The sequence below is a fragment of the Lethenteron reissneri genome, chromosome 49 (assembly GCF_015708825.2).
Source record: "Lethenteron reissneri isolate LAM-NWPU_2019-01 chromosome 49, ASM1570882v1, whole genome shotgun sequence".
In the NCBI taxonomy this organism is placed as follows: Eukaryota; Metazoa; Chordata; class Hyperoartia; order Petromyzontiformes; family Petromyzontidae; genus Lethenteron; species Lethenteron reissneri.
The window spans coordinates 1178217-1202276 of NC_083827.1; the positions used below are offsets into that span (position 1 = coordinate 1178217).

Genomic DNA, 24060 nt, shown 5'->3' on the forward strand with positions numbered 1-24060 from the left:
ATACAAGCAGTGCAGTGTAGTTCACTAATACAAGCAGTGTAGTGCACTAATACAAGCCAGTGTAGTGCACTAATACAAGCCAGTGCAGTGTAGTGCACTAATACAAGCAGTGCAGTGTAGTTCACTAATACAAGCAGTGTAGTGCACTAATACAAGCCAGTGTAGTGGAGTGTAATCCAATACAAGCCGCACCTCCAATTCGCACGGTTGGCTACGTACGGTGCGAAAGAAGTTCAACATACATAGTGCAAGTGCATTCGTACTGTACAAGCCAATATCGTGTAGGCAGGTACATTCACATGTAAATCAAGTGTATAGTGCATTCACATGTAAACCAAGTGTATAGTGCATTCACATGTGAACCAAGTGTACAGTGCATTCACATGTAAACCACGTGTACAGTGCATTCACATGTGAACCACGTGTACAGTGCATTCACATGTGAACCAAGTGTACAGTGCATTCACATGTAAACCAAATGTACAGTGCATTCACATGTAAACCACGTGTACAGTGCATTCACATGTAAACCAAGTGTACAGTGCATTCACATGCAAACCAAGTGTACAGTGCATTCACATGTAAACCAAGTGTACAGTGCATTCACATGTAAACCATGTGTACAGTGCATTCACATGTAAACCAAGTGTATAGTGCATTCACATGTAAACCATGTGTACAGTGCATTCACATGTAAACCAAGTGTATAGTGCATTCACATGTAAACCAAGTGTACAGTGCATTCAGATGTAAACCATGTGTACAGTGCATTCACATGTAAACCAAGTGTATAGTGCATTCACATGTAAACCGAGTGTACAGTGCATTCACATGTAAACCAAGTGTACAGTGCATTCACATGTAAACCAAGTGTACAGTGCATTCACATGTGAACCAAGTGTACAGTGCATTCACATGTGAAACATGTGTATAGTGCATTCACATGTAAACCAAGTGTATAGTGCATTCACATGTAAACCAAGTGTACAGTGCATTCACATGTGAACAAAGTGTACAGTGCATTCACACATGTAAATCAAGTGTATAGTGCATTCACATGTAAACCAAGTGTATAGTGCATTCACATGTAAACCAAGTGTACAGTGCATTCACATGTAAACCAAGTGTACAGTGCATTCACATGTAAACCAAGTGTACAGTGCATTCACATGTGAACCAAGTGTACAGTGCATTCACATGTGAAACATGTGTATAGTGCATTCACATGTAAACCAAGTGTATAGTGCATTCACATGTAAACCAAGTGTACAGTGCATTCACATGTGAACCAAGTGTACAGTGCATTCACGTGTAAATCAAGTGTATAGTGCATTCACATGTAAATCAAGTGTATAGTGCATTCACATGTAAAACATGTGTATAGTGCATTCACATGTAAATCAAGTGTATAGTGCATTCACATGTAAACCAAGTGTACAGTGCATTCACATGTAAACCAAGTGTACAGTGCATTCACATGTAAATTAAGTGTATAGTGCATTCACATGTGAAACATGTGTATAGTGCATTCACATGTAAACCACGTGTATAGTGCATTTACATGTAAATCAAGTGTACAGTGCATTCACATGTAAATCAAGTGTATAGTGCATTCACATGTAAACCAAGTGTACAGTGCATTCACATGTAAACCAAGTGTACAGTGCATTCACATGTAAACCAAGTGTACAGTGCATTCACATGTAAATCAAGTGTATAGTGCATTCACATGTAAACCATGTGTACAGTGCATTCACATGTAAACCAAGTGTATAGTGCATTCACATGTAAATGAAGTGTATAGTGCATTCACATGTAAATCAAGTGTATAGTGCATTCACATGTAAACCATGTGTACAGTGCATTCACATGTAAACCAAGTGTACAGTGCATTCACATGTAAATCAAGTGTATAGTGCATTCACATGTAAACCATGTGTACAGTGCATTCACATGTAAACCAAGTGTATAGTGCATTCACATGTAAACCAAGTGTATAGTGCATTCACATGTAAACCAAGTGTACAGTGCATTCACATGTAAACCAAGTGTACAGTGCATTCACATGTAAACCAAGTGTACAGTGCATTCACATGTAAACCAAGTGTACAGTGCATTCACATGTAAACCAAGTGTACAGTGCATTCACATGTAAACCAAGTGTACAGTGCATTCACATGTAAACCAAGTGTACAGTGCATTCACATGTAAATCAAGTGTATAGTGCATTCACATGTGAAACATGTGTATAGTGCATTCACATGCTGTAGATTATAGAAACGTGTGGAGTGGAATGAACCTCTGCTGGGCGGTGTTGAGACGTTAACTCCTCGCCTGATGTACAGGAGGCCGCGGGTTCGAACCCAACCCTGACGTACCCTGCTCTTGTATATTTGGAGTCTGCGTGTCTCTCTCTCCGTGGTCGTGTGGATTTGTTCCCCTCCCCATTAAGAATCATCAACATCGCGAGTGTTTGTCCGCGATTCATCTCCCACGCGATGACGATCCACTGCGTCGAGATGTTCTCTCATCATTCACGTCGCTTCTGAGAACGCGCTCCGCTATAACGGAGCCCCGTGGGGTCTTACCTGGGGAAGCGGAATCGTGGTCAGAATGTTAGTCCACAGCAGCGGGGCTCTCCCTGGCGGCGGCGGTGGGGAGAGGAGCGCGACTCGTCTCGACGACGACGAATCGCGCCCACGGCGAGAGGCGTCGCCAGGAGCCGCTCCACGTGCCCCTCGCCCGGCTCCCTCGGCTCCCTCGCCCGGCCCACGATGGAGCAGCAGCAGCAGCGCGCAGCGGCAGCAGCCGACGGTGGTGGTGGCGGTGTCGGCAGCGGGTGCCTCCCCGCCCAGGAGGAGCTCTCGCAGAGGCACAAGCGGGAGAAGAGAGAGCTGCAGGGTAACGAGGCGGCGGTGGTTGTGGTGGTGGTGCTGCAGCTTTCGTCCGCACTTTCCCCGCGAGGCCTCTGCGTGAGCCCCGCGCCTTGCCTGCTCGCCGTGCCCGCGAGGCTCAATGGAGCCGGGGGAGGGAGGGGGGGGCTCGTTGAAGGCTTCGAGCGGCACCGCGGTGGTCTTGGCCAACTTGTGTGCAGGCACCTACACTGGAGTTGTCGTCGCTCTTTGTAGGTGACTGGAGTTGTTGCTACTCCGTGTAGGAGGAGTAGAGCCTTGAGACACGTGCAGACTGTCAAGCACGGCGCCGCGTTGACGCTCGCAGTGAACGCAGGACGCGTGGTGCACGCGAGGCGCGGGGCCGATTCTGGAATGACAACAGACGAAGTGTCCCGTCGTTGTGTGGGGAATTGGGGGAAACGTCCCTTTAATAACCAGTCTCTCCATGGGCAGCAACATCGATCATCATTATTATTATACTCCCACGTCTATGCTCCCCCGCCATCAACACGCACGATGATGAACCCGCATGGGGAGGCTCTCCTCTAGCAGTGGATTGACGAAAATAGTTTCATTTATGTGCCTGCAGCAACACGAGTAATTTATTTGCTACTGTACATGTATTTTATACATACAGTATGTTTAAGTACATTTTAGCCGCACATCACTTACGTTATATATATATATTGACTCAATTCTGTTACGATGACTTAATTTTTATTTGAGCATTTTTATTTCCTTGTTCACACATTTGTGCTCAAATGCCAAGCTTACGCTCCCCTAGTTAACGCCCCGTTACAGGCGCTGGAGCAGAGCCGTCCGCTCATCTCATCATCTCTCCGGAGTCGCTAAAATAAGTACCGTTCTACTTTGTGGGAACACAGCAGTTCTCATTATATGGAGAGACTGCCACCAGCCATAAGAATGTGGAATTAGTATCATTGGCTGAGGGCCACAGAGACGAGCTTGAGAGACACTTTGACCTGACCCCTGTACCAATGGAACCATTGACTATAACAAAACAGTATTAAAACCAATCTCCGTAGATCATTTGCACTGGAGAGACTTTGGAGGATGCAAGATGATGCAGGTGAGGATTTTTGCTGGAGTATCGCCTGGAATGTGCCCAAGCCTGTCAGATCTTGATCGCTACGCAGGGTTGAGCTTCAATAGTGCTTGAATGTATGTTGAACTTCTTTCGCACCGTACGTAGCCAACTGCGGAGGTTTAATGAGTGATCATAATGTATAAAACAGGTGTCATAGGATGCTATATAGCAGTTTCCAGGATATGAGGAGTGCATCCTGGGTGATTTGGTCGCAGGAAAGGAAATGTGAGAACATAGTATGTTATATATTGCTCGGGGAAATCTGGTTGCACCGTTCCTGGCTGTCGAGTAATTTGTTTTTCCACAGGGCGTGTCCAGGCAATGAAGAATGCGGTACCGAAGAACGACAAGAAAAGGCGCAAGCAGCTTGCGGATGAGGTCGCACAGACGGAGGCCGAGCTGGAGGCACGCCACGAACGCGAGAGACTCGTGCTCGCTGGGGAGCGCAGCGAGAGCCAAGCAGCCACGGTAATTAACCGTGGCCAGTAGTGCAGCTGTGACCGCACCACTATTTTCTACTGGGCAGGCACGGTGCCGCGATGTTTTTGCTCCACGATGCCGGGAGTTTCTGTAGGAACCGAAAGAAGCGACCCAGCACGTGGAGTGACATGTAAAATAATCGTGTTGTAAAAGCACGTGGTATAAGCCCCCCGAAAACACATCGGAGAACTATGCAGCACACCTGCAAAGCCCACACATTGATTTACAGGTGTGCACTGCACGCGTTTCCCCATTTAGGGCTCCTTGTTCTCTTACCTTGCCTCCATGCCCAGGCTGAAACAAATTAGCATTCCTATCACTCCTGATCTTCTGACTGTGCTGAGTGTGGAGCAGGTGGGGAGCGTGTTGGATGCGCTGGCCAGTGTGGAACTGACTTCGGTTGCAGAAGATGCAGGGAAGACGGAGACGCAGCTGCGTGTGAGCAAGGCCCAGAAGCGACGGGTGAGACGAGTGTGTTGCGATCATAGCCTTCCCACACTCACCTGATAAGTTTCAATCTCACCGTTAATGTATGTTATGTATTGTTTACACACGGGTCTCAAAGCACTTCATGCCCAAATAATCACTCTACGCTACCACACCCTTCTAATTCAAGTCCTGTTTAAATTATTATTCTTAGACATGGATTTTATTTCCATCAAACTGTTTTAATTTAGCTATCCAAATCATGTTATTGTACATGTACATATATGGTTTCATTCTTAAGGACATCTCATTATCTCCAGGTGATTTGCTCGTTAGTTTCGATGTAGTATCTTTGTTTACCAAAGTTCCTGTGCATGACACCATTGCAATCATTGAAGATTTGGTCCAACAAGGACTGAATGCTGATGTACCGGCCCTTGTTAGACACTGCCTCACCAACACTTCACCTGGAATGGAACATTCTACAAACAAGTTGAAGGTACCCCAATGGGTTCTCCCTTATCTCCAGTTGTAGCCAATGTTTTCATGGAAAAATTTGAGACAGATGCCATCCAGGCATCCACTCTACGTCCGTCCTTGTGGAAGAGGTACGTAGATGACACGTTCATCATCTGGCCACATGGCCTACCAGCTCTGAACCAATTCCTCAACCACATCAATTCCTAACACCCAGCCATCAAATTCACCATGGCGGTGGAAAAGGATGGCAAGTTACCATTCTTGGATGTTTTAATCGAAAAGAGACCAGATGGCTCAATAGGACACTGTCTATAGGCAAGCCACCCATACGGATGCCTAACTAAAACCTGACTCCCACCACCATCCATTCCAGAATAATTCCCTCATCAAAACTCTGCACCATAGAGCTCGTATTTCCGACCATCACCACCTAGCCAGTGAACTGGAGCATGTACACCAAGCCCTTAAGATTAATGGATATTCAGACTATACAGTCCGTAAGGCTATCATGCCAACCGTTGGGAAAGAACCATCTGAGGACCCAATCAAAACCATCACCTACATAGCAGGGGTCACCAAAACGATTCCCAAAATCATGAGCAAACACAAGATCCAGGTTCGATTTAACACAATACATAAAATTTGTGATCTGATCCCATCTGTGAAGAATGTGATCCCTGACATGCAATACTCCGGTGTCTACAAACTAAGCTGTGCCTGCGGCAGTAGTTACATTGGGGAAATAAAGCGACATGTCTCGGATCGTGTTCGTGAACATCAGGCAGATTTTAAACACGGTGGGCTCACACGAAATTGATTTCTCCAAGACGAAGGTACTCTGCAAACCCACTGGCTATCAACAAAGATTCGTTCATGAAGCCATTTAGATATATAGACAGACACAATTTGAAGCGAGAAGATGAGTACAAACTGAGCAATCATTGGAAGGACGTTATTAACAAGTTTAAGTTATAACTGGCTGTGATGTTTCCATCTTACCTTCCGCTGTTGGCAGTTATTTTCGACTCTCTGATTTTACATTAACAGGTTCTCTCTCACTTTGACATCACTAGCCCCGCCCACTTCGTTAATGACCCTTGGGCTACACTTATTTCAAACCTTTAAAAACAGCCTGCCTCAGCAGCTTTCCCCCTCTTTTTTCTCCTGATGACGATTGCTTGTGTTGCGATCGAAACGTTGTGTTATTTTTATTATTTTTTATTCACTTTATTTTTTTCCTTTTTATTTTATTGTTCTATCTACGTGACTTTACCGAATGATCCAAATAATATGAATTCCTGCAGTCACGAAAGCTTTAAGTCAAGATATATGGTTATGTTTGTCAATCCATTGCTGGATATGGGCCTCCCCATGACCATACGGATCATATACAGTGAGGGAAAAAAGTATTTGATCCCCTGCTGATTTTGTACGTTTGCCCACTGACAAAGAAATGATCAGTCTATAATTCTAATGGTAGGTTTATTTGAACAGTGAGAGACAGAATAACAACAACAAAATCTAGAAAAACGCATGTCAAAAAATTTATAAATTGATTTGCATTTTAATGAGGGAAATAAGTATTTTACCCCTCTGAAAAACATGACTTAGTACTTGGTGGCAAAACCCTTGTTGGCAATCACAGAGGTTAGACGTTTCTTGTAGTTGGCCACCAGGTTTGCACACGTCTCAGGAGGGATTTTGTCCCACTCCTCTTTGCAGAACTTCTCCAAGTCATTAAGATTTCGAGGCTGACGTTTGGCAACTCGAACCTTCAGCTCCCTCCACAGATTTTCTATGGGATTAAGGTCTGGAGACTGGCTAGGCCACTCCAGGACCTTAATGTGCTTATTCTTGAGCCACTCCTTTTGTTGCCTTGGCCGTGTGTTTTGGGTCATTGTCATGCTGGAATACCCATCCACGACCCATTTTCAATGCCCTGGCTGAGGGAAGGAGGTTCTCATCCAAGATTTGGCGGTACATGGCCCGTCCATCGTCCCTTTAATGCGGTGAAGTTGTCCTGTCCCCTTAGCAAAAAAACACCCCCAAAGCATAATGTTTCCACCTCCATGTTTGACGGTAGGGGTGGGGCTCTTGGGTTCATAGGCAGCATTCCTCCTCCTCCAAACACGGCGAGTTGAGTTGATGCCAAAGAGCTCCATTTTGGTCTCATCTGACCACAACACTTTCACCCAGTCCTCTGAATCATTCAGATGTTTATTGGCAAACTTCAGACGGGCATGTATATGTGCTTTCTTGAGGAGGGGGACCTTGCGGGCGCTGCAGGATTTCAGTCCTTCATGGCGTAGTGTGTTACCAAATGTTTTCTTGGTGACTATGGTCCCAGCTGCCTTGAGATCATTGACAAGATCCTCCCGTGTAGTTCTGGGCTGATTCCTCACCGTTCTCATGATCATTGCAACTCCACGAGGTGAGATCTTCCATGGAGCCCCAGGCCGAGGGAGATTGACAGCTCTTTTGTGTTCTTCCATTTGCGAATAATCGCACCAACTGTTGTCACCTTCTCACCAAGCTGCTTGGCGATGGTCTTGTAGCCCATTCCAGCCTTGTGTAGGTCTACAATCTTGTCCCTGACATCCTTGGAGAGCTCTTTGGTCTTGGCTATGGTGGAGAGTTTGAAATCTGATTGATTGATTGCTTTTGTGAACAGGTGTCTTTTATAGAGGTAACAAGCTGAGATTAGGAGCACTCCCTTTAAGAGTGTGCTCCTAATCTCAGCTCGTTACCTGTATAAAAGACACCTGGGAGCCAGAAATCTTTCTGATTGAGAGGGGGTCAAATACACATTTCCCTCATTAAAATGCGAATCAATTTATAACATTTTTGACATGCGTTTTTCTGGATTTTGTTGTTGTTATTCAGCCTCTCACTGTTCAAATAAACCTACCATTAATATTATAGACTGATCATTTCTTTGTCAGTGGCCAAACGTACAAAATCAGCAGGGGATCAAATACTTTTTTCCCTCACTGTAGGTTATTTGACCATACTTCCTTGGTCAGTGTAGGTTGGCAGAGGTGGGCAGCGTTCACAAACACTTTGGAACACAGGACAATACAACAATGGATGATACTGCACTGCCCTCTCGTAACAACCAAGTCCCACAGCAGACTACAATACCTGCCTGTGGTTACTCATTCAAGCAGTATCCTGGCTCAACCCTGCTTAAGAGTTTGGACGCATGCTGGGTGATTTGGTCATAATGTCATCAGGCAAATAATTTTGCATTCAGGACTCTTGCAGGCAGCGGTGCATCACCCTGTGTTAGGGAATGGCCTGAGATGATAACACCACAGAATCACCTCTGAAATGTCTTCAATAGGCCTCTTATCCACACGAGATGACACACTCGCATGCCCTGTAAAGAGTGTTAAATGCCCAGCAAATCAGTCTTGATCAGGGCCCGAAGAGTCCATGTATTTTACAAAAGCACTGCGGGTAGGTTATTATGGCTGATGCCATCGCTTCTTTCGTGTCCCTGCCGCCCCCCGCTCAGGACAAGAAGGCTGCGAGCGAGAGGGAGCGCGAGGCTCGTATCGCGACGGCCGAGTTGAACGAGCTGACTCACGGCGCGCGTCACCTCGAGGGCCGCCGTGTGGCCGACTTGCTGGCCGCCCGTGGCCTGCACGCCCGGCCCGTGCCGCCCGATGGCCACTGCATGTACGCAGCCGTGCGGCACCAGCTGGAGGCACGGGCGGGCCCCGCGCTGTCCGTCGCCGAGTTGAGGGCGTGTGCCGCGAGCTACATACGGCAGCACCGCGACGAATTTGCACCATTCCTCACTCAGGCTGGCACGGGCGAGGCGTACACAGATGGTACGTGTGTGCGTGTGTCTGTCGAGCGGCATTATATATTCATAAGGTGCGTCATGCTTTGCGGAAGCTACCTGGTCTTTCATTCCACACAAAGCTCCGGGTCTTCTCGGCCAAAGTTTTGCCCTGGATTGTATGAGGAGCTCACAACTCCTTGAAAGATCTAGACACAATCCCATCCGTGAGCTCCTCTGGCAAGCAAGGCTGCGCTGGCTGGGTCATGTAGCCCGCATGCCCAGCCACCGCATGCCTAAACAGCTTCTGTTTGGCCGGATATATGGGGCTAAACGGGCATGACACGGGCTCGAGAAGAGATGGACTGATATGATACAGAAGGATGTGGAGCTGATTAGACTTCCTGATGACTGGTATCAGCAGTGTCAAGAGCGGCTTCTGTCAAGGAGATTCATAAAGGTTACTGCTGGGGAGTTGGAGGCAGTCACCCTCCAGCAATAATGGAGGGCAGAAGAACGACGCTCACAACAACGAGCAGAGCGCCAGGCGGCTAAAATGGAGAAAGTTCACAGAGTGGGAAACACAGTTGGTGCATCTGCGAGTCATCTCATTCACTCAACCCATGGCACCTGGGTCTGCTCCGTGACCTTCTGCCAGCGGGCCTTCAACTCTTCATGTGGCCTCAAAGTGCACCTAACATGGCACAAGCGCCGTAGTGAAATCACCACCACGGTCGTATTTAATGAGTAATAATAATAATAATAGTACAATTTGTAACGCGCGCAAATTTGCAGACGTAGTGGCCGCAACTCAGAGGCGCGGAGCCAAGCTCAGAGTCGCTCAAAAGCATGATTGTAGAGTTGAGTTTTTAAGTGTCTCTTGAAGGAGGCGATTGAGGTGATGCTGCGAATGTGCAGAGGGATATCGTTCCAGACTGTTGGGGCTGCCACCGAGAAGCGGCGTGTAGACATGACCATCCTGGATCTTGGTATCGAGAGGAGGTCGTGAGTCGCGCTGCGCAGGCATCTGCCGTGTGCTGAGCTGCAAGTTGTCAATAATGAAGAAAGATACGGCGGGCAGGCGGATATGAAGGCATTGTGGCAGAGGCAGGCGGTCTTGTATGTGACCCTACTGGTGATGGGGAGCCAGTTGAGAGCGCGGAGACGAGCTAGTGAGTCGAGGCGGGGATGAGTGTGGGCAATGACGACGCGTGCTAGGTTATTTTGTAGTCTTTGAAGTTTCTTTAGGTTGCCAGCGGAGGTCCGGACAAGGACGGAGTTACAATAGTCAAGGCGAGACCCAACTATGCAACATGCCAAAGTGTTGGCAATTTCAGTAGAGATGAGAGGACGTATGTGTCTAAGAGCCTTCAGGTGAAAGTTACATGAGCTGATGATATGGTTGGTTTGATGGTCGAAGGATAAAGTTGAATCTAGGATGACACCGAGGTAGCTGAAGTGGTCGGTGAACTTGATGCTGTGACCGAAGATGTGTATGTGTGTGGGGAGTGCTGCTGAATTGAGACGTTGCTTGGTACCTAACATGATGGCCACTGACTTTTTCGGATTAAGGGCTCGGTTGTGTGCAGTGAACCATTGTTGCACGGCGGTGGTACATTCCGAAAGCCTCTCGAATCCAGATGCATTGCTAGAATCGATGGCGGTGAATAGAATCGTGTCATCCGCGTATGAGTGATGCTGAACACCGAAGCTTGCAATGAGCCGGCCGATCGGGGAAGTGTAGGCTGTGAAGAGCAGGGGACCTAGAACAGAGCCCTGGGGAACCCTGCATAATGCTGTTGTTTCAGGCGATGTGGACATGCCCACCCTGACTGAGGATTGCCGGTCAGAAAGGTACGAAGCTAACCACTTGAGTGCTGAGCCGCATATGCCGAAGTCGGATTTCAGGAGGGAAGTAAGGAGCGAATGGTTGATGGTGTCGAAGGCTGACGAAATGTCCAGACTTACAAGTGCAACAGTTGAGCCGGAATCAATGATCGTTAAAATGTCATCAAGCACTCTAGTGAGTGCTGTTTCTGTGGAATAGTTTTGACGGTAAGCTGACTGGAAGTAGCAGTAGTTTGCGGAGAAGGTGACGTGTGGTTGTAGCTGGGCGAGGGCTAGTCGTTCAAGGAGTTTAGAGAGGTTCGAGAGGTTAGTGATGGGACGATAACTAGATAGGTCATCCGGATCTAGATTTGGTTTCTTTAACAAGGGAGAAACCAGGCCAGATTTGAGGTTGGACGGAAAACACCCCGAAGAGAAGGAGGCATTTGCGATGTTCCTGATCATGATGGCGAGTTCCGGAGCACATTGCTTGAACAAGGAACCTGGGAGCACGTCGAGTGGAGATGACTTCAAATGAAGTGATTCAATTAAAGCGAAAACGTCTTTTGTAGACACAGGCTTTAGCATAGTTAGACGAGTGTCTGGGTTAGTGCTTACAATTTTAGGTACCATGAGCGGGGTACAATGGTGCAATGTGTCAGTAGACGTGCACGAGTTTGCGACGGCGATTAGCTTGTTGTTGAAGTAAGTATTAAAAGAGGTGGCAAGTTTCAGTGAGGCAAGGGGATCGCTAAGGTGAGGGACCGTAGTGCTACCAGGATGGAGAAGATCTTTGAGGGTTTTCCATAGAATGCGCGGGTTTCCGGTTGCTTTTTTGATGCGTTCCTCAATGTGGGAGGAACGTGAGACAAGGATCAGTTTGTTAGTTTTCCTGCAGGCGACTCTGTAAGCAAGTCGATCAGCAGGTAGACCACTGCGGGATGCGATACGTTCAAGGCGCCTCCTGGTTCGCTTAGCAATGATGGCATCTCTTGAGAGCCAGTGAGTGTCGTGAGAAGACTGCCTAGTGGTTCGTGATTTTAATGGAGCTAGTTTGTCCAGCGCCGCCCTCATGTCAGCTTCTAGTTGGAGAGCGCAGACGGTTGGATCCGATGATGGGGATAACATTGAAAGCGAGTTTGCAAGGAGGTGACGAAAAGCAGGAAATGCGATGCCCTTGAAATTACGCAAGTTGCGGGTGAATTTGATGGTGATTGGCTTGGGAAATTGGAGGGAAGAAAGTATGAGGCGGTGGTCGGAGTAACCAGTTTGGAAAACTCCCAGTGCAGTGATGCGTCGGTGCTGGTTAGGTTCCAGAACCAGGTCGAGCATGCTCTCAACGTTTGTTGATGAAGCTCTAGTGGGGCCTGAGTTTGTGATGACCAGGTTATGGCAGGCCAAAGTTGACTCAAGGTGACTATCGATGGAGGCTGGGATATTGCCGGGGCAATTAAAGTCACCTGTAAGCACGAGCCTGTGAGATGGGTTAGGAATCAGATATAGGAATTCCGAAAGCTCGTTTACGAAGGTGTTGATGCTGCCATCTGGAGGGCGATAGATGGAAATGATGGAAAAGCACTCGTTGTTAGTAGTAAGGGATACAGACTGGACCTCGATGTGGCCTGAGCCATTGGTAGATGGAGCTCTTTAATTTTCAAGTGAGCATTGTAAACGACCGCTAAGCCACCACCCCGCTGGTTAGTTGCGCGAGGTTTATGTAGAACCTTGTATCCTGGGGGCGCAACTTCCAGAGAGATAGCTGGCGGGGAGTCTTGCCTGCACCAAGTCTCAGTGATGAGCAAAAGGTCGATGTGGTGGTCCGAGATGGTGTCGTGAATCAGGGCTGATTTATTGGTGATGGAGCGTGCGTTGAGCAGGCCGAGGCGGATATGTGAAGGTAGATGTGAAGATCCGTGCAGGTGAGGCGTCAAGGGAACAGAGGAGTTGGCTGGTTCGAGGACGACCTGTGAACGGCGGCCCCTACCACCTCTGCAACCACGGTGCCGATGCAGTCTCCGACGTTGGCCTCGGAGAAGCCCAAGGACAGAGAGCGTCCTCAGGAGCGTGGGTTGCAGGTGCAGATGATGAAGAGATGGTGCATGTCGTAGCCCTATTATATCAGCCCGTGCTGCAACGATGGTGCGGATGAAGGGGCCCGGATTCGGGTGTACTCCAATCAGCGGCTCTGCTGCCCTGAGCAGCAAGTCGAGGTGTCGTTGTCCAAGCTCCACGCTGTCAGCAAGCACTTCCTCGTACGTAGCGGATGCAAACACGCCCGTGTAAACACTCGTTGAGGGCGTACACGGGCGTACAGAACCACGCAGGCGGGGCGTACAATGGAGCAGCCAGAAGAACACGAAGTCCAGTGGATTAGCTGACCACGCTCTGTGCTCCAGCTCGCAGGTGGTGCAGCAGGATGGACGTACCTCACAGAGCTCCCGTTCACTGGTGGTGCTGGGCAGTAGGCAAGCCAACTCTCTCGTGTTGAGGAGATGACAGGCTGCTTCGCGTTCCCACTCGCTGATGGTGGTGAACGTTGGACGGAGCACGTAGATCCCCCACTTGCTGGCGATGCTGGGGCACGCCAAGCTCACAGTCGCTGATGGTACCGGAAGAGGTGCCTTGTGAGGACGTTGCTGGTAGAAACCGTGCCCGGGGCGGATGTTAAGCCGCGCCGCATGAACAATACAGCCAGCGTCCTCCAGCTTCGTGAATCGAAGCAACAGGCCTCGTTTACTCGCACTGCCCAACAGCTGTGCAATGCGGCAGTTAAGGCGAGTTGTGTGGCACTGCAGTAAACGGCATTTGTCGGCAGTTGTAGCGCCGCGAGGCGTGTGCAGTGAACACGGAGGCTGGCAGGGTTGGGTGCAGGGATCTGCCGCCACCCAAAACTCGGGCGACGCCAAAGTAATAATGAAAATAATGAAACAAAATAAATTATATGAAGAATGTAATGGAAGATGAAAGTAAGAAGAGTGGTGGTGAGTGAAGAAGGACGTGGGTAAGGTACGAGGTGTGGTTACGTTGATAAACTGTGAGAGCGATCCGGGACTGCAGCCAGCTGCGGCGCTGTCGCCATCTTGCAAGAGTGATAATAGAGATGTCGCGTGTAATTATGTGTATCCTGAGTGGAGGCGAGTGCATGACGTGTGATGTCGCGAGATGACATCGCATATCATGATGTTATTCTGGGGGCATACATGGCATCTGATTTCATCGCATTGGCTCAGAAGGGTTTCCATTGCTGATTGTTGTTTTGTCACCAAGTCTTGGTAACCCTTCGAACAGTAAGTTTCTTATAACAACAACTTTTACTGGACATCTGTGCAAAAGAGCTTTATAGCTCATCAGATTCCTCCAGTATAAATAAATATGATTTACACTCACGTTTAATTTATACCAGATGGTATGTACGTTGTTATCGTGACCCAATGCTACATGTTAAAGGCACGCAGATAGACCGAAATCAGGAGCTAATGTATGACTGCTTTCAACCGTAGTTGTAAAGGGCATAAAAAATGTAATTTTAGATATTAAATTATTTCCTACACATCTAATGATGGTCAGATCTCACTTGCAAAATGTTTAAAATGTGCTGATTTAGCCTAGGCGATTTAAGGTGAATGTTTTTGTCTGAGCAATGAGCCATCGTCACTGCGGTCCTGGCTTCTAATAGATAGAAACTATTGCAGTTTAAACTGGATTCTTTTGAGATTCAATGACTGAAAAAAAATCCCATAGATACCGATGGAACATTTAATTTATCGTGGTGTAGCTCTGAGGCTTATATTTGAACAGGAATAGAAAAAAAAGATGTAGTCTTGTTGTGCAAACTGTGAGACATTTTATAGTAATGCGTTTGTTTCACCAGGACATATGGCGTTGTTATCCAGTGGGATCTGTCTCCAGCTGTACGATGGAAGTCTGGTGAAAAACAATCCCAACCATTATTTATAAGAGCTGAATTTAATAGAATATCCTCTCTCCTGGGAAAATATGTAAAGTAACGACGAGATAATTTGCATGGGTGTTTTAGCATTCAAGCATAGACGATTACCATATTCGCCATTCTTGAATGCATTCTGTAGTTTAGCATGGCTGCGCTGAACTGCAAGGCTTAAACACAATGACTACTGTGCATAACACCCTCGGCAATCTCGCTGTCATTGCATTTGTCGCAGAGGAGTTTGACAAATACTGCGATGAGGTGGAGAAGACTGCAGCATGGGGAGGCCAACTGGAGGTAAGAGGCCGCGACACACACCACGTGTGTGTGTGACACACACACCAACGTGCGTGTGTGTGTGTGCTGGGGTATGTATGGACAAAGGCGGCCGGGCGTGGTGCTGGCCACCCGCCCTCTCGTGTGCTGTGCTGGCCTTCATAGGTGCTCGCTAACAGCACTTTCCCCAATAGTCTGTTACAGACTTTCAGGGGGAACTTTGTCTTTGTTTATATGGACATATCTGAGTGTGTGGGTATGTGATGGTATGTGTGTTTGGTTTTACTGCGCTAAACCAAACATTTTTGGGCAAGCCTGCATGGCTGCTCACTAATAGCTCACTAATAGCTCCTTGGTCTGACAATACAAGCGACTAAGAGGGGAGTTTTGTATTTATGGGACCATAAAGTGCGGTTCCTTCAACGATTGAGCCATTATATGCGGGTGCAGGAGTGATGATGTTCCACTTGTGTGTATGTGGTGCTGCGCAACCAGCTAAGGGCCCTGTCTCATGCATTGGAGACGCCCCTGGAGGTGGTGCAGGCGAGCGCTCCTCCCATCACCATCGGGGACGAGTACCACGTTCCGCCCATCACACTCATGTAGGCTCACACCGACAGCACCCACGTGGCCAGCGCTACCCACACAATAGAACTGAATAATGTGGACATGTCATTTAGACCACTAACTCAAAGAGTTGAGAAGATGTGGCCATCCCAACAGGCAGCAGCGCTGAGAGCTTTTGTACATACACAGCACACCTTTGTGTGTTGTTAAATTCCTTTACTCCAAGCTGCATTGATGTTTCTGTTGCAATCGGTTTTCTCATCATTTGCATATTTCCAAATGAAGCAATGACCCTTGCCAACATGAGCCGATGCTGCCGCTGTCACCCCCCCACTCCACAGCTACATGCGCCACGCCTACGGCCTGGGGGAGCACTACGACTCTGTGGAACCCATCCCCGAGGGGGGCGGCGCAGAGGGAGGAGGAGAGGACGGAGAGAGCGGTCGCTGAGAACCTCCCCGGCAGGAGAGAGCCAGCGCCGTCAAACTCCTCGTTTGGAATTCCAAGCGGCCACTACGATTTACATCCTGCAAGTGTGTCGTGATGTTCGTGGTCTGCTTAGCTCGGTCACCAGTGAATGCACGAGAACGGGCGTTGTAAAAACTTGCTTTGGCATGGAATTCAGACGCGTTTACTCCAAAAGGCGTATGTGTCAAATGGGCATGGCATGAAACACCCACGCATTTGCACAGCTAAAGACAGAGGTGTGGTGGTTGTGGAAAATAGACTATTGGAGAATTTCAACCGGAATGTTGTCAATTGAGTTGTTCAGATTGTAATGTGTGACTCTTAACAGTTGTGGGGATAACATGCTTTGCTTTGCCTAGTTGGCAAAAGGCAAGATTGAAAATGTAAAATAAATGCGATACCAGGATGTATTCTTGTAAAATTGCACTGGATCGCTCTCGCGAAAAATATTGCGGTAAATTTGCACAGTGCATTCTGGGTTGAGCAGCATTGTTAAGGGTAGCAAAAATCAGGAGTTGAGCAGTTCATGGGAGGCAAACGGCTTCAGTATTACATGGTGGCATTCCTGCAGAAACTACCTGTGCTGCTGATAATGTAGTCCAGTGTTCTTCACTAATTTTCAGAGGGGGGGGGGGAAATTTTGACATCAGTGTGAGCACCGACCGTCACACATTTCCAACTATTGGGGGTTTGACAGCACTATGATTGATGGGGGGTGTTTTCACAATTGTGTATTGTCGGGGGTCGCACGTCAGGGGCCGCACTTAAGGCCACCAGGGGCCACCAGGGGCCACCAGTGGCCCGCAGGCCTTGTAATGAGGACCACTGATGTATCAGAATCTTTATTTATACTGGAGCAATCCAATGAGCTATGCAACTATTTTTCACAGATGTCCAATAGTCACAGATGTCCAAATGTAGTTGGTGGATGCAGCCATTGCTGTTCTCGGTTGATAACGTTGCTTGCATGGGGAAGAGCGCCCATCGTGGGTGGTAGGGGCATCGTAAAGCCTGCGCTAATCATCGTAGAGCCTTCCTCAATTTAACCGCTGAACTTCTCCCTTCACTATTTTTAGTACAATTCGTTGTTTACAATCTGCACTTTGTCACGTCCCCATAAGTTAAAATTAAATATTTTGCAATTTCTTAGAATTTTGTGTTTACAATCGTTATGTATTCATTGGGTCTTTCGGTAAAGCCACGTAGATCGAAAAATTTTCAAAAATATCACGACGTTTCGATCGCAACACAAGCCATCGTCATCAGGTGATGACGATGGCTTGTGTTGCGATCGTGACTTTACCGAAAGACCCAATTAATATGAATTCCTGCAGTCACGAAAGCTTAAAGTCAGGATTTAATTGCGACTTTCTTAACTACCAGGTGGTTCCCGTGGCATTTCCATTTTTAAAATCGTCTCGGCATTAAAGTGACTCCCAAGAATCCCAAGGCTGCCATACTTCTGGCTCTCCAAGCCTCTGGCTTTAAAACTGAACCCTTTAAGTCCTGAAGGGGACTTGGTCTGACTCTTCGTGTGCTGTGTCTCCTGCTATATATGTATATGTGGGTCCGATGCAAACGGCTTACTCGTTTATATGTAAAATGTAAACGTGACACCAACGTGGAATTTAAACTGTCACATGGAAACATCTGCTGTACATGCATCGGTATGTCACAACATCACACCTGCCATTCCAGTGACAGGCGCAGCTCAGAATCAGAATCTTTTTTTAGACTGGAGGAATCTCTATATTTTAAGCAATTTATTTGCCGAATGCCATAATTCAGGGGTCCCCAACCCCCGGGCCGCGGACCGGTACCGCTCCGTGACCTGTTAGGAACCGCTCCGTGCCCTGTTAGGAACCGGGCCGCACAGCAGGAGGTGAGAGCGGTGAGTCCGCGCGGGGCCCGCCCCCATTATTTTATTATTTACCACTTCCATCCGCGCCTCTTTCCCGCACTGCGTACTCGTCTCAGTCACAGTTTTGGTTCGCCCGCAAGCTCTAACCCCTAGTAGCCACAATGAGTAATAAACAAACGTCGCTGGAGAACTTCTTTGAAAAGGGGGAAAGACCCCGTGATGAACCCCCCCCCCCCCCCCGGGTCCATGAAAAAATTGTCTTCCACGAAACTGGTCCCTGGTGCCGAAAAGGTTGGGGACCGCTGCCATGACTAACACTTAACATGCACTTCCTCAGTGGCCCAGTGCTCTTACTGTACTGGCACTATCTTGTGAGAGTATATTTATCTGTTGAAACCGTTGATATTGGCACATGTTTCTAATTACTCAATTGGAATCTACATAGCAATCATTATCCCTTACTGCGACAACTTGGCAGGATCTTGATTCGAAAGAGTCACAAGACTCGGGGGCCTTCTTGGATCTTCAAGCATAATAATAACGTTTAAAAAATAATCTCTGAACATCAGAAAGTGAATGGACACAACCAAACAAAGGTGTCCTATCGGCCGATATCTCCACGCATAGCTCTCAACTCGCGACACATCGGAACTGAAAGATATCCCGTCACAAACCAACTTTTGATAGTTTTTACCCAAATAGATGTTTTTTCATGTGGTAAGTCGAAAGATAGCGCGCCGTGTGTATTCCAAGCATACGCACGCATCCCATGCAGCCTTTGAAAACCCGCATCCTTTATCGGCTTGATCTCTGTGTAGCTGCACTTGACTGGTATGTGACGGCCTCTTTGTTCTTTTGTCCTGCAAAGAAATACAGCGCTCACGTGGGTGTGCTGGGGCATGTCCAACTGACTGCACTGAGATCAAGGCGATCTATCTGTGTCCCAGGGCGCTGCTGCCCATGTAAGATCCCTCGGTGAGCATTGCTCAGAACCTGGGTTCAAACCCCGACGCCCAATAGAAAGCGTAAACTACTACTCACGTTTGGTAGTCTTGGTTCCGTCACCTGTGGATGTTTTTTTTTATATCCGTGCCCCATGATTGGCGTCTACTTCTTTACAACAGGACACTCCATAATAAATGTGTCGTGAAACCCACCACCACCCGACACAGGCAATTGGTAAGGTAGTTACCGGCAAAATGTCACGGTACTCGAATTGCAAATGTTCTGGGTTTACTCTCCAACACACCGATGTGCCGAACTATTAATGAACTGGCATGTTTTGTTTACGTGACAAATCTTACTAATTAGCTGTGTCGGGTGGTGGCAGGTTCAACAACACATTTCTCTTCACGCAACCCAAAAAATCTCTTATGGATTATATTGGTTGAGAAAGCCTACTACGTGTTAAACAGGACACTGGCAACTTTGGCAATCATGAAATCAGATGACTGCTGCTCAACATAGAACACTCATCTCTCATCCAAGTCCCTGGATGTTGGCGTTTATGGTCTGTGTCAAAAAGTTATCTTGATCTCTCTTGAATGTAGATGTTGCCCTGTGTTTCTGTATGAAATGTGGTTTGCTGAAACAGGAATCAAACTTGTTTGGTTTGTACTTTATTTTGTCTCGTCCACCTCTTGTGTCTATGTATACCCCTCTGATTCTATACACACACGCACATCTTGAGACTATAGACACAACAGAGTGGAGTACTGTGTGTGATCGTGGAGGGTTTAGTCTCTTGAAGTAAGGAACTGCCGTAGAAGTTAGTTGACCCAAAAGGGAGCACCCATCAGAGACTGAGTTGACAATTTTTCATGTATGTACAGGTTGTTTTAAAAAGATGGACCCGATTTGAAATCGCTATATTTCTGCAACCACGAACCGCCCATGAATGAAACTCCCTACCACTTGAAAGGGCGGGGCATAGAGAGCGCGGGGCATAGACTTTCAAATGATGACCGCGAGATGCCTCTCCCAGCGCACAAACAGCCCCTAGCCTCAGTAATTCGCAAGACGATGGCCCCGCAACACAAGGGACGTTTTGCGTTCTGCAGTTCAGCAAGACAATCCGTAATTGCGGTGAAGCGTGCGTTTCAATGACGTTTTGGCATTGATCCGCCAATGTCAAAGAGCATTCATCGTTGGTACCGACAATTTGAGGAAACAGGCTGTGTATGTGAGCACAGGGCGACTATGCACCTCAGAGGAAAAGGTAAGAGAGGCGTTTGGGACGAATTCAACTATTATCTCGATGTTGTCCATACAGCAGGTGGAGGGCACATAGAGCATTTATAAAATGGTTAGTAAAACTTGATAACTCATTAAACCGTTTGTAACTTTTTGTGTAATTGTAACATGTTGCCATCGTGAAATATACTGCTTTGAAATTGTGTCCCTATATTTGAAACACCCTGTATTTTGAACTTCTTTCGCACCGTACGTAGCCAACGTCCGAATCGGCCACTCTCTCCTTGGGATGACTCGTGATTATTTCCCAAACACAGGTAATTATGTAATTTGGGGTGGTGATAAAGCCTCGCGGTAGTGTGTTCCCGCTTCTTTACAGAGGTTCACCGTTCGAATCCAGCGGCCACCCTGCTTTAATACTGCGGGTCTAGTAGCCAGACCAACGCACACAGTCAGCTTCACAGTGGACGTCAAAGGTGCTGTGATGTCCTTCGAGTGAGCAGTCCGATCTGTGCCTGGTGTCACGGTCCAAATTTTATTTTTAATTTCCTGCAAATTACTAAATTAGAAAATACAAAGCAGCCGTCACCCACGACTGCGAGACCTCGAAAGAACCCTCCTGAAGGAGAAGTCACGAGACTCGGTGATATTTTCCTGGATAAACAAGCGTAGTAGTAGTAATAATCATCAGAATCGGAAACATCTAGTCAACCCCTGGGATGTGGTGCGCGCGCTTTTGATGGTTGGCCGGGGCCCTGCCATGCTGCCGCTGCTATTAAGCCGCATGAATGATTACATTAAATAATGCAAATACACCGCGAGTAAGATGCCAAAACTAACCAATATTGATTTCTAGTTGTGAAACTGAATGATATTCGAAGCTTGAATAAACACTATTCTTGCAATATTTAATAAACAAGGGCTGTGAAGTGTTTATTTATACATAATGGAAATTTGCTCTACGCGTATTCTGACGCTGCCGACTTTTCTCTCTCCGCAAGCCACGTTCCCCATGTTGACTACAATACGAGATCCGGCTCTTACAATCCAAATCACTTTTTAGTTGTTTTGGGTAAGAATTTCCAAAACAGCTCCCCTCCCACCCCCACTTCCCTACCACACAGTCGTCGGGTTTCACCGCGCTCAGCCCAGCTCGCAACCTGCAAGGATACAATTTTAAATTCTCCAGGGTTGATAAAATCAGTACAGCTACCTCTCGGTTTGTGTTCTTGAAAAACGGCGCGTACCTCAAAATTGTGTAAATAAAAAAAATTCCTGTAAGAAATCAAGGAAATGGTTGGTGTTAGTGAGAGTATGTTGTCGAACTTCATTTTTACGTCCACATCTTTCACTGGTTACGATACATTGTATTTACAATACTACCGTACATATATGAAAGGTAGTAACAGCCTATTTAAAGAAAAAAAGTTAAACAGATTTTTAACGGGTTGTGAGATGCTTGAGTGTGGCACACTCGGGCTGATGGAAAGGGAGGAGGAGAGAGTGGCACAAGAAGGAAATGCTGCTGCTGCTGCTGCTACTGCTGCTGCTGCTTCTGCTGCTACTGCTGCTACTGCTGCTGCTACTGCTGCTGCTACTGCTGCTGCTGCTACTGCTGCTGCTACTGCTGCTACTGCTGCTACTGCTGCTGCTACTGCTGCTACTGCTGCTGCTGCTACTGCTACTGCTGCTACTGCTACTGCTGCTACTACTGCTGCTGCTACTGCTGCTACTGCTGCTACTGCTGCTGCTGCTACTGCTGCTGCTACTGCTGCTGCTGCTACTGCTGCTACTGCTGCTGCTACTGCTGCTACTGCTGCTACTGCTGCTGCTGCTACTGCTGCTACTGCTGCTGCTGCTACTGCTGCTGCTACTGCTGCTGCTACTGCTGCTACTGCTGCCCGTGCTTGTGGTGGTTGTCAGTACTGCTGCACCTCAGGGAACATCGCTACTGAACGTTGCTGCCCTGACTAACGATGAGCTCGCAGCGCGTTCCGCACACCGTGACCGACTCGCTGGAGCGCTTTACTTCAACAAAAATGAGTGCAAGTTAGTTGAGCGCGCTATTGCAAAGTCGCGTTGCGTAACACGCGAGGCAACGGTGCCAGTTTGCAATAAGTCAAGAAGGGTCGTCTTATGGACTGCTCCCTGCCAATATGAAACTGGTCTACAGCCAAAATGCTTCCGAAATAAATGTAGTCCAACTTTACTAATTCTGGGTCACTGAGAATGAAAATGATGCTTAAAATTGTCGATTGGCTCTAGTTTTTAAGATATGCTACTGGGCCAGTATATACGGCCCTTGACTTGGGAATGGCGGAGGTTAAGTGAGTTTTGACTTAAAGCTTTCGTGACTGCAGGAATTAATATTCTTTGGGTCTTTCGGTAAGCCACGTAGATAGACAAAATAATAGAAATATCACAACGTTTCGATCGCAACATAAGCAATCGTCATCAGGTGAAAAAATAGCGAGAGAGCTGCTGAGGCAGGATGTTATAAAGGTTTGAGATGGGTGTTGCCCAAGGGTCATAAACTCCAGACTGTAGCAGTGGAATCTCCTGGTAGGTGATGTTAGTGTTTCCATGTTGCGTGACCGTCAAAAGGATCTTGTCCCATTCTTTATTATGGAAGGTAATCTTGTAGCCTGCTACAACATCCATGGTGTAATGGCAGCCCTCAACATCGTTCATGATCCAGATGAGTGGAGACTGTTCATTGATTCATCGAAGATGAGTCAAAGCTGCTTTGCTGCATAATGGCAATGTTTTGCCATCAATTCCAGTTGGTCATGCAGTCCATATGAAGGAAAACTATTACAACATGAAACAACTTTTGAGGTGCATAAACTATGACCAACATGAGTGGCAGCTTTGTGGCGATTTGAAGGTTGTTGCTCTCTTGCTTGGTATACAGACTGGACACACAAAGTACTGCTGTGTTATTCTTTGGTTTTTTCGGTAAAGTCACGTATAAAAATAATTCCTGCAGTCAAGAAAGCTCCAAAATTAAGATTACTGCTGTGTTCTCTGCGAATGGGATAGTCGTGCGAGAGATTCCCACTACATCAAGATAGATTGGCCACTCCGACAGTGATTGCAGCCTGTGAGGAAAAGTGTTCAGCATCCACTACTTGTTGAATCAAGGAAAATGTTGTTACCACCCTTACACACCAAGCTGGGTCTGATGAAGAACTTTGTCAAAGCCATGGACAAAACACAAGCAGCTTTCAAGTACCTCCGTGGAAAATTTCCAAGGTTAAGTGAAGCTAAGATAAAGGAAGGTGTCTTTGTTGGTACTCAGATTCGTGAACTTCTTCGAGATGATGCATTTGACAGTGCACTGCGTGGCAAGGAAAAGACGGCATGGAAAGCCTTCCAGTTAGTGGCAAGAAATTTTCTCGGAAACAAGGCAGACAACTACAGGGAATTGGTGGAAAACCTCAAAGCATTCAAAAGCATTGGTTGCAACATGTCACTAAAGATACATTTTTTGCACTTTCATCGAGATTGTCTCCCACCGAACTGCCGAGCAGTGAGCGACGAGCATGGCGAGTGATTTCACCAGGACATTGCGACGATGGAGAAACTCTATCAGGGCAGACTATTGCTGGACAGTGACAAGAGATGCTCCATTTAATGAATACAAGAGACAAGCCAAGAAGCGCCGAGTAGACACTGAATAAGGACTAAACTATGTACTTAGGTTTACAATTTATTAGTTAAACTCTACTATCTACACAATATACA

The 24060-nt window shown here is 47.2% G+C and overlaps 1 protein-coding gene across 2 annotated transcripts; it reads left to right on the forward strand.

Moving 5' to 3' along the window:
* Positions 1-2343: 2343 nt before the first annotated feature.
* LOC133354950 (deubiquitinase OTUD6B-like) lies at positions 2344-21585 on the forward strand. Of its 2 annotated transcripts, none has more exons than XM_061572173.1 (7): positions 2344-2901; positions 4310-4470; positions 4837-4944; positions 8906-9224; positions 15184-15245; positions 15720-15826; positions 16133-21585. In XM_061572173.1, the coding sequence occupies exons 1-7, from the start codon at positions 2775-2777 to the stop codon at positions 16239-16241; spliced, it is 993 nt and encodes a 330-aa protein (XP_061428157.1). In that variant the 5' UTR covers positions 2344-2774; the 3' UTR covers positions 16242-21585. The 2 variants fall into 2 exon arrangements, with proteins under 2 accessions (XP_061428157.1, XP_061428158.1); XM_061572174.1 differs by lacking the exon at positions 2344-2901 and adding an exon at positions 2943-3984.
* Positions 21586-24060: the final 2475 nt, after the last annotated feature.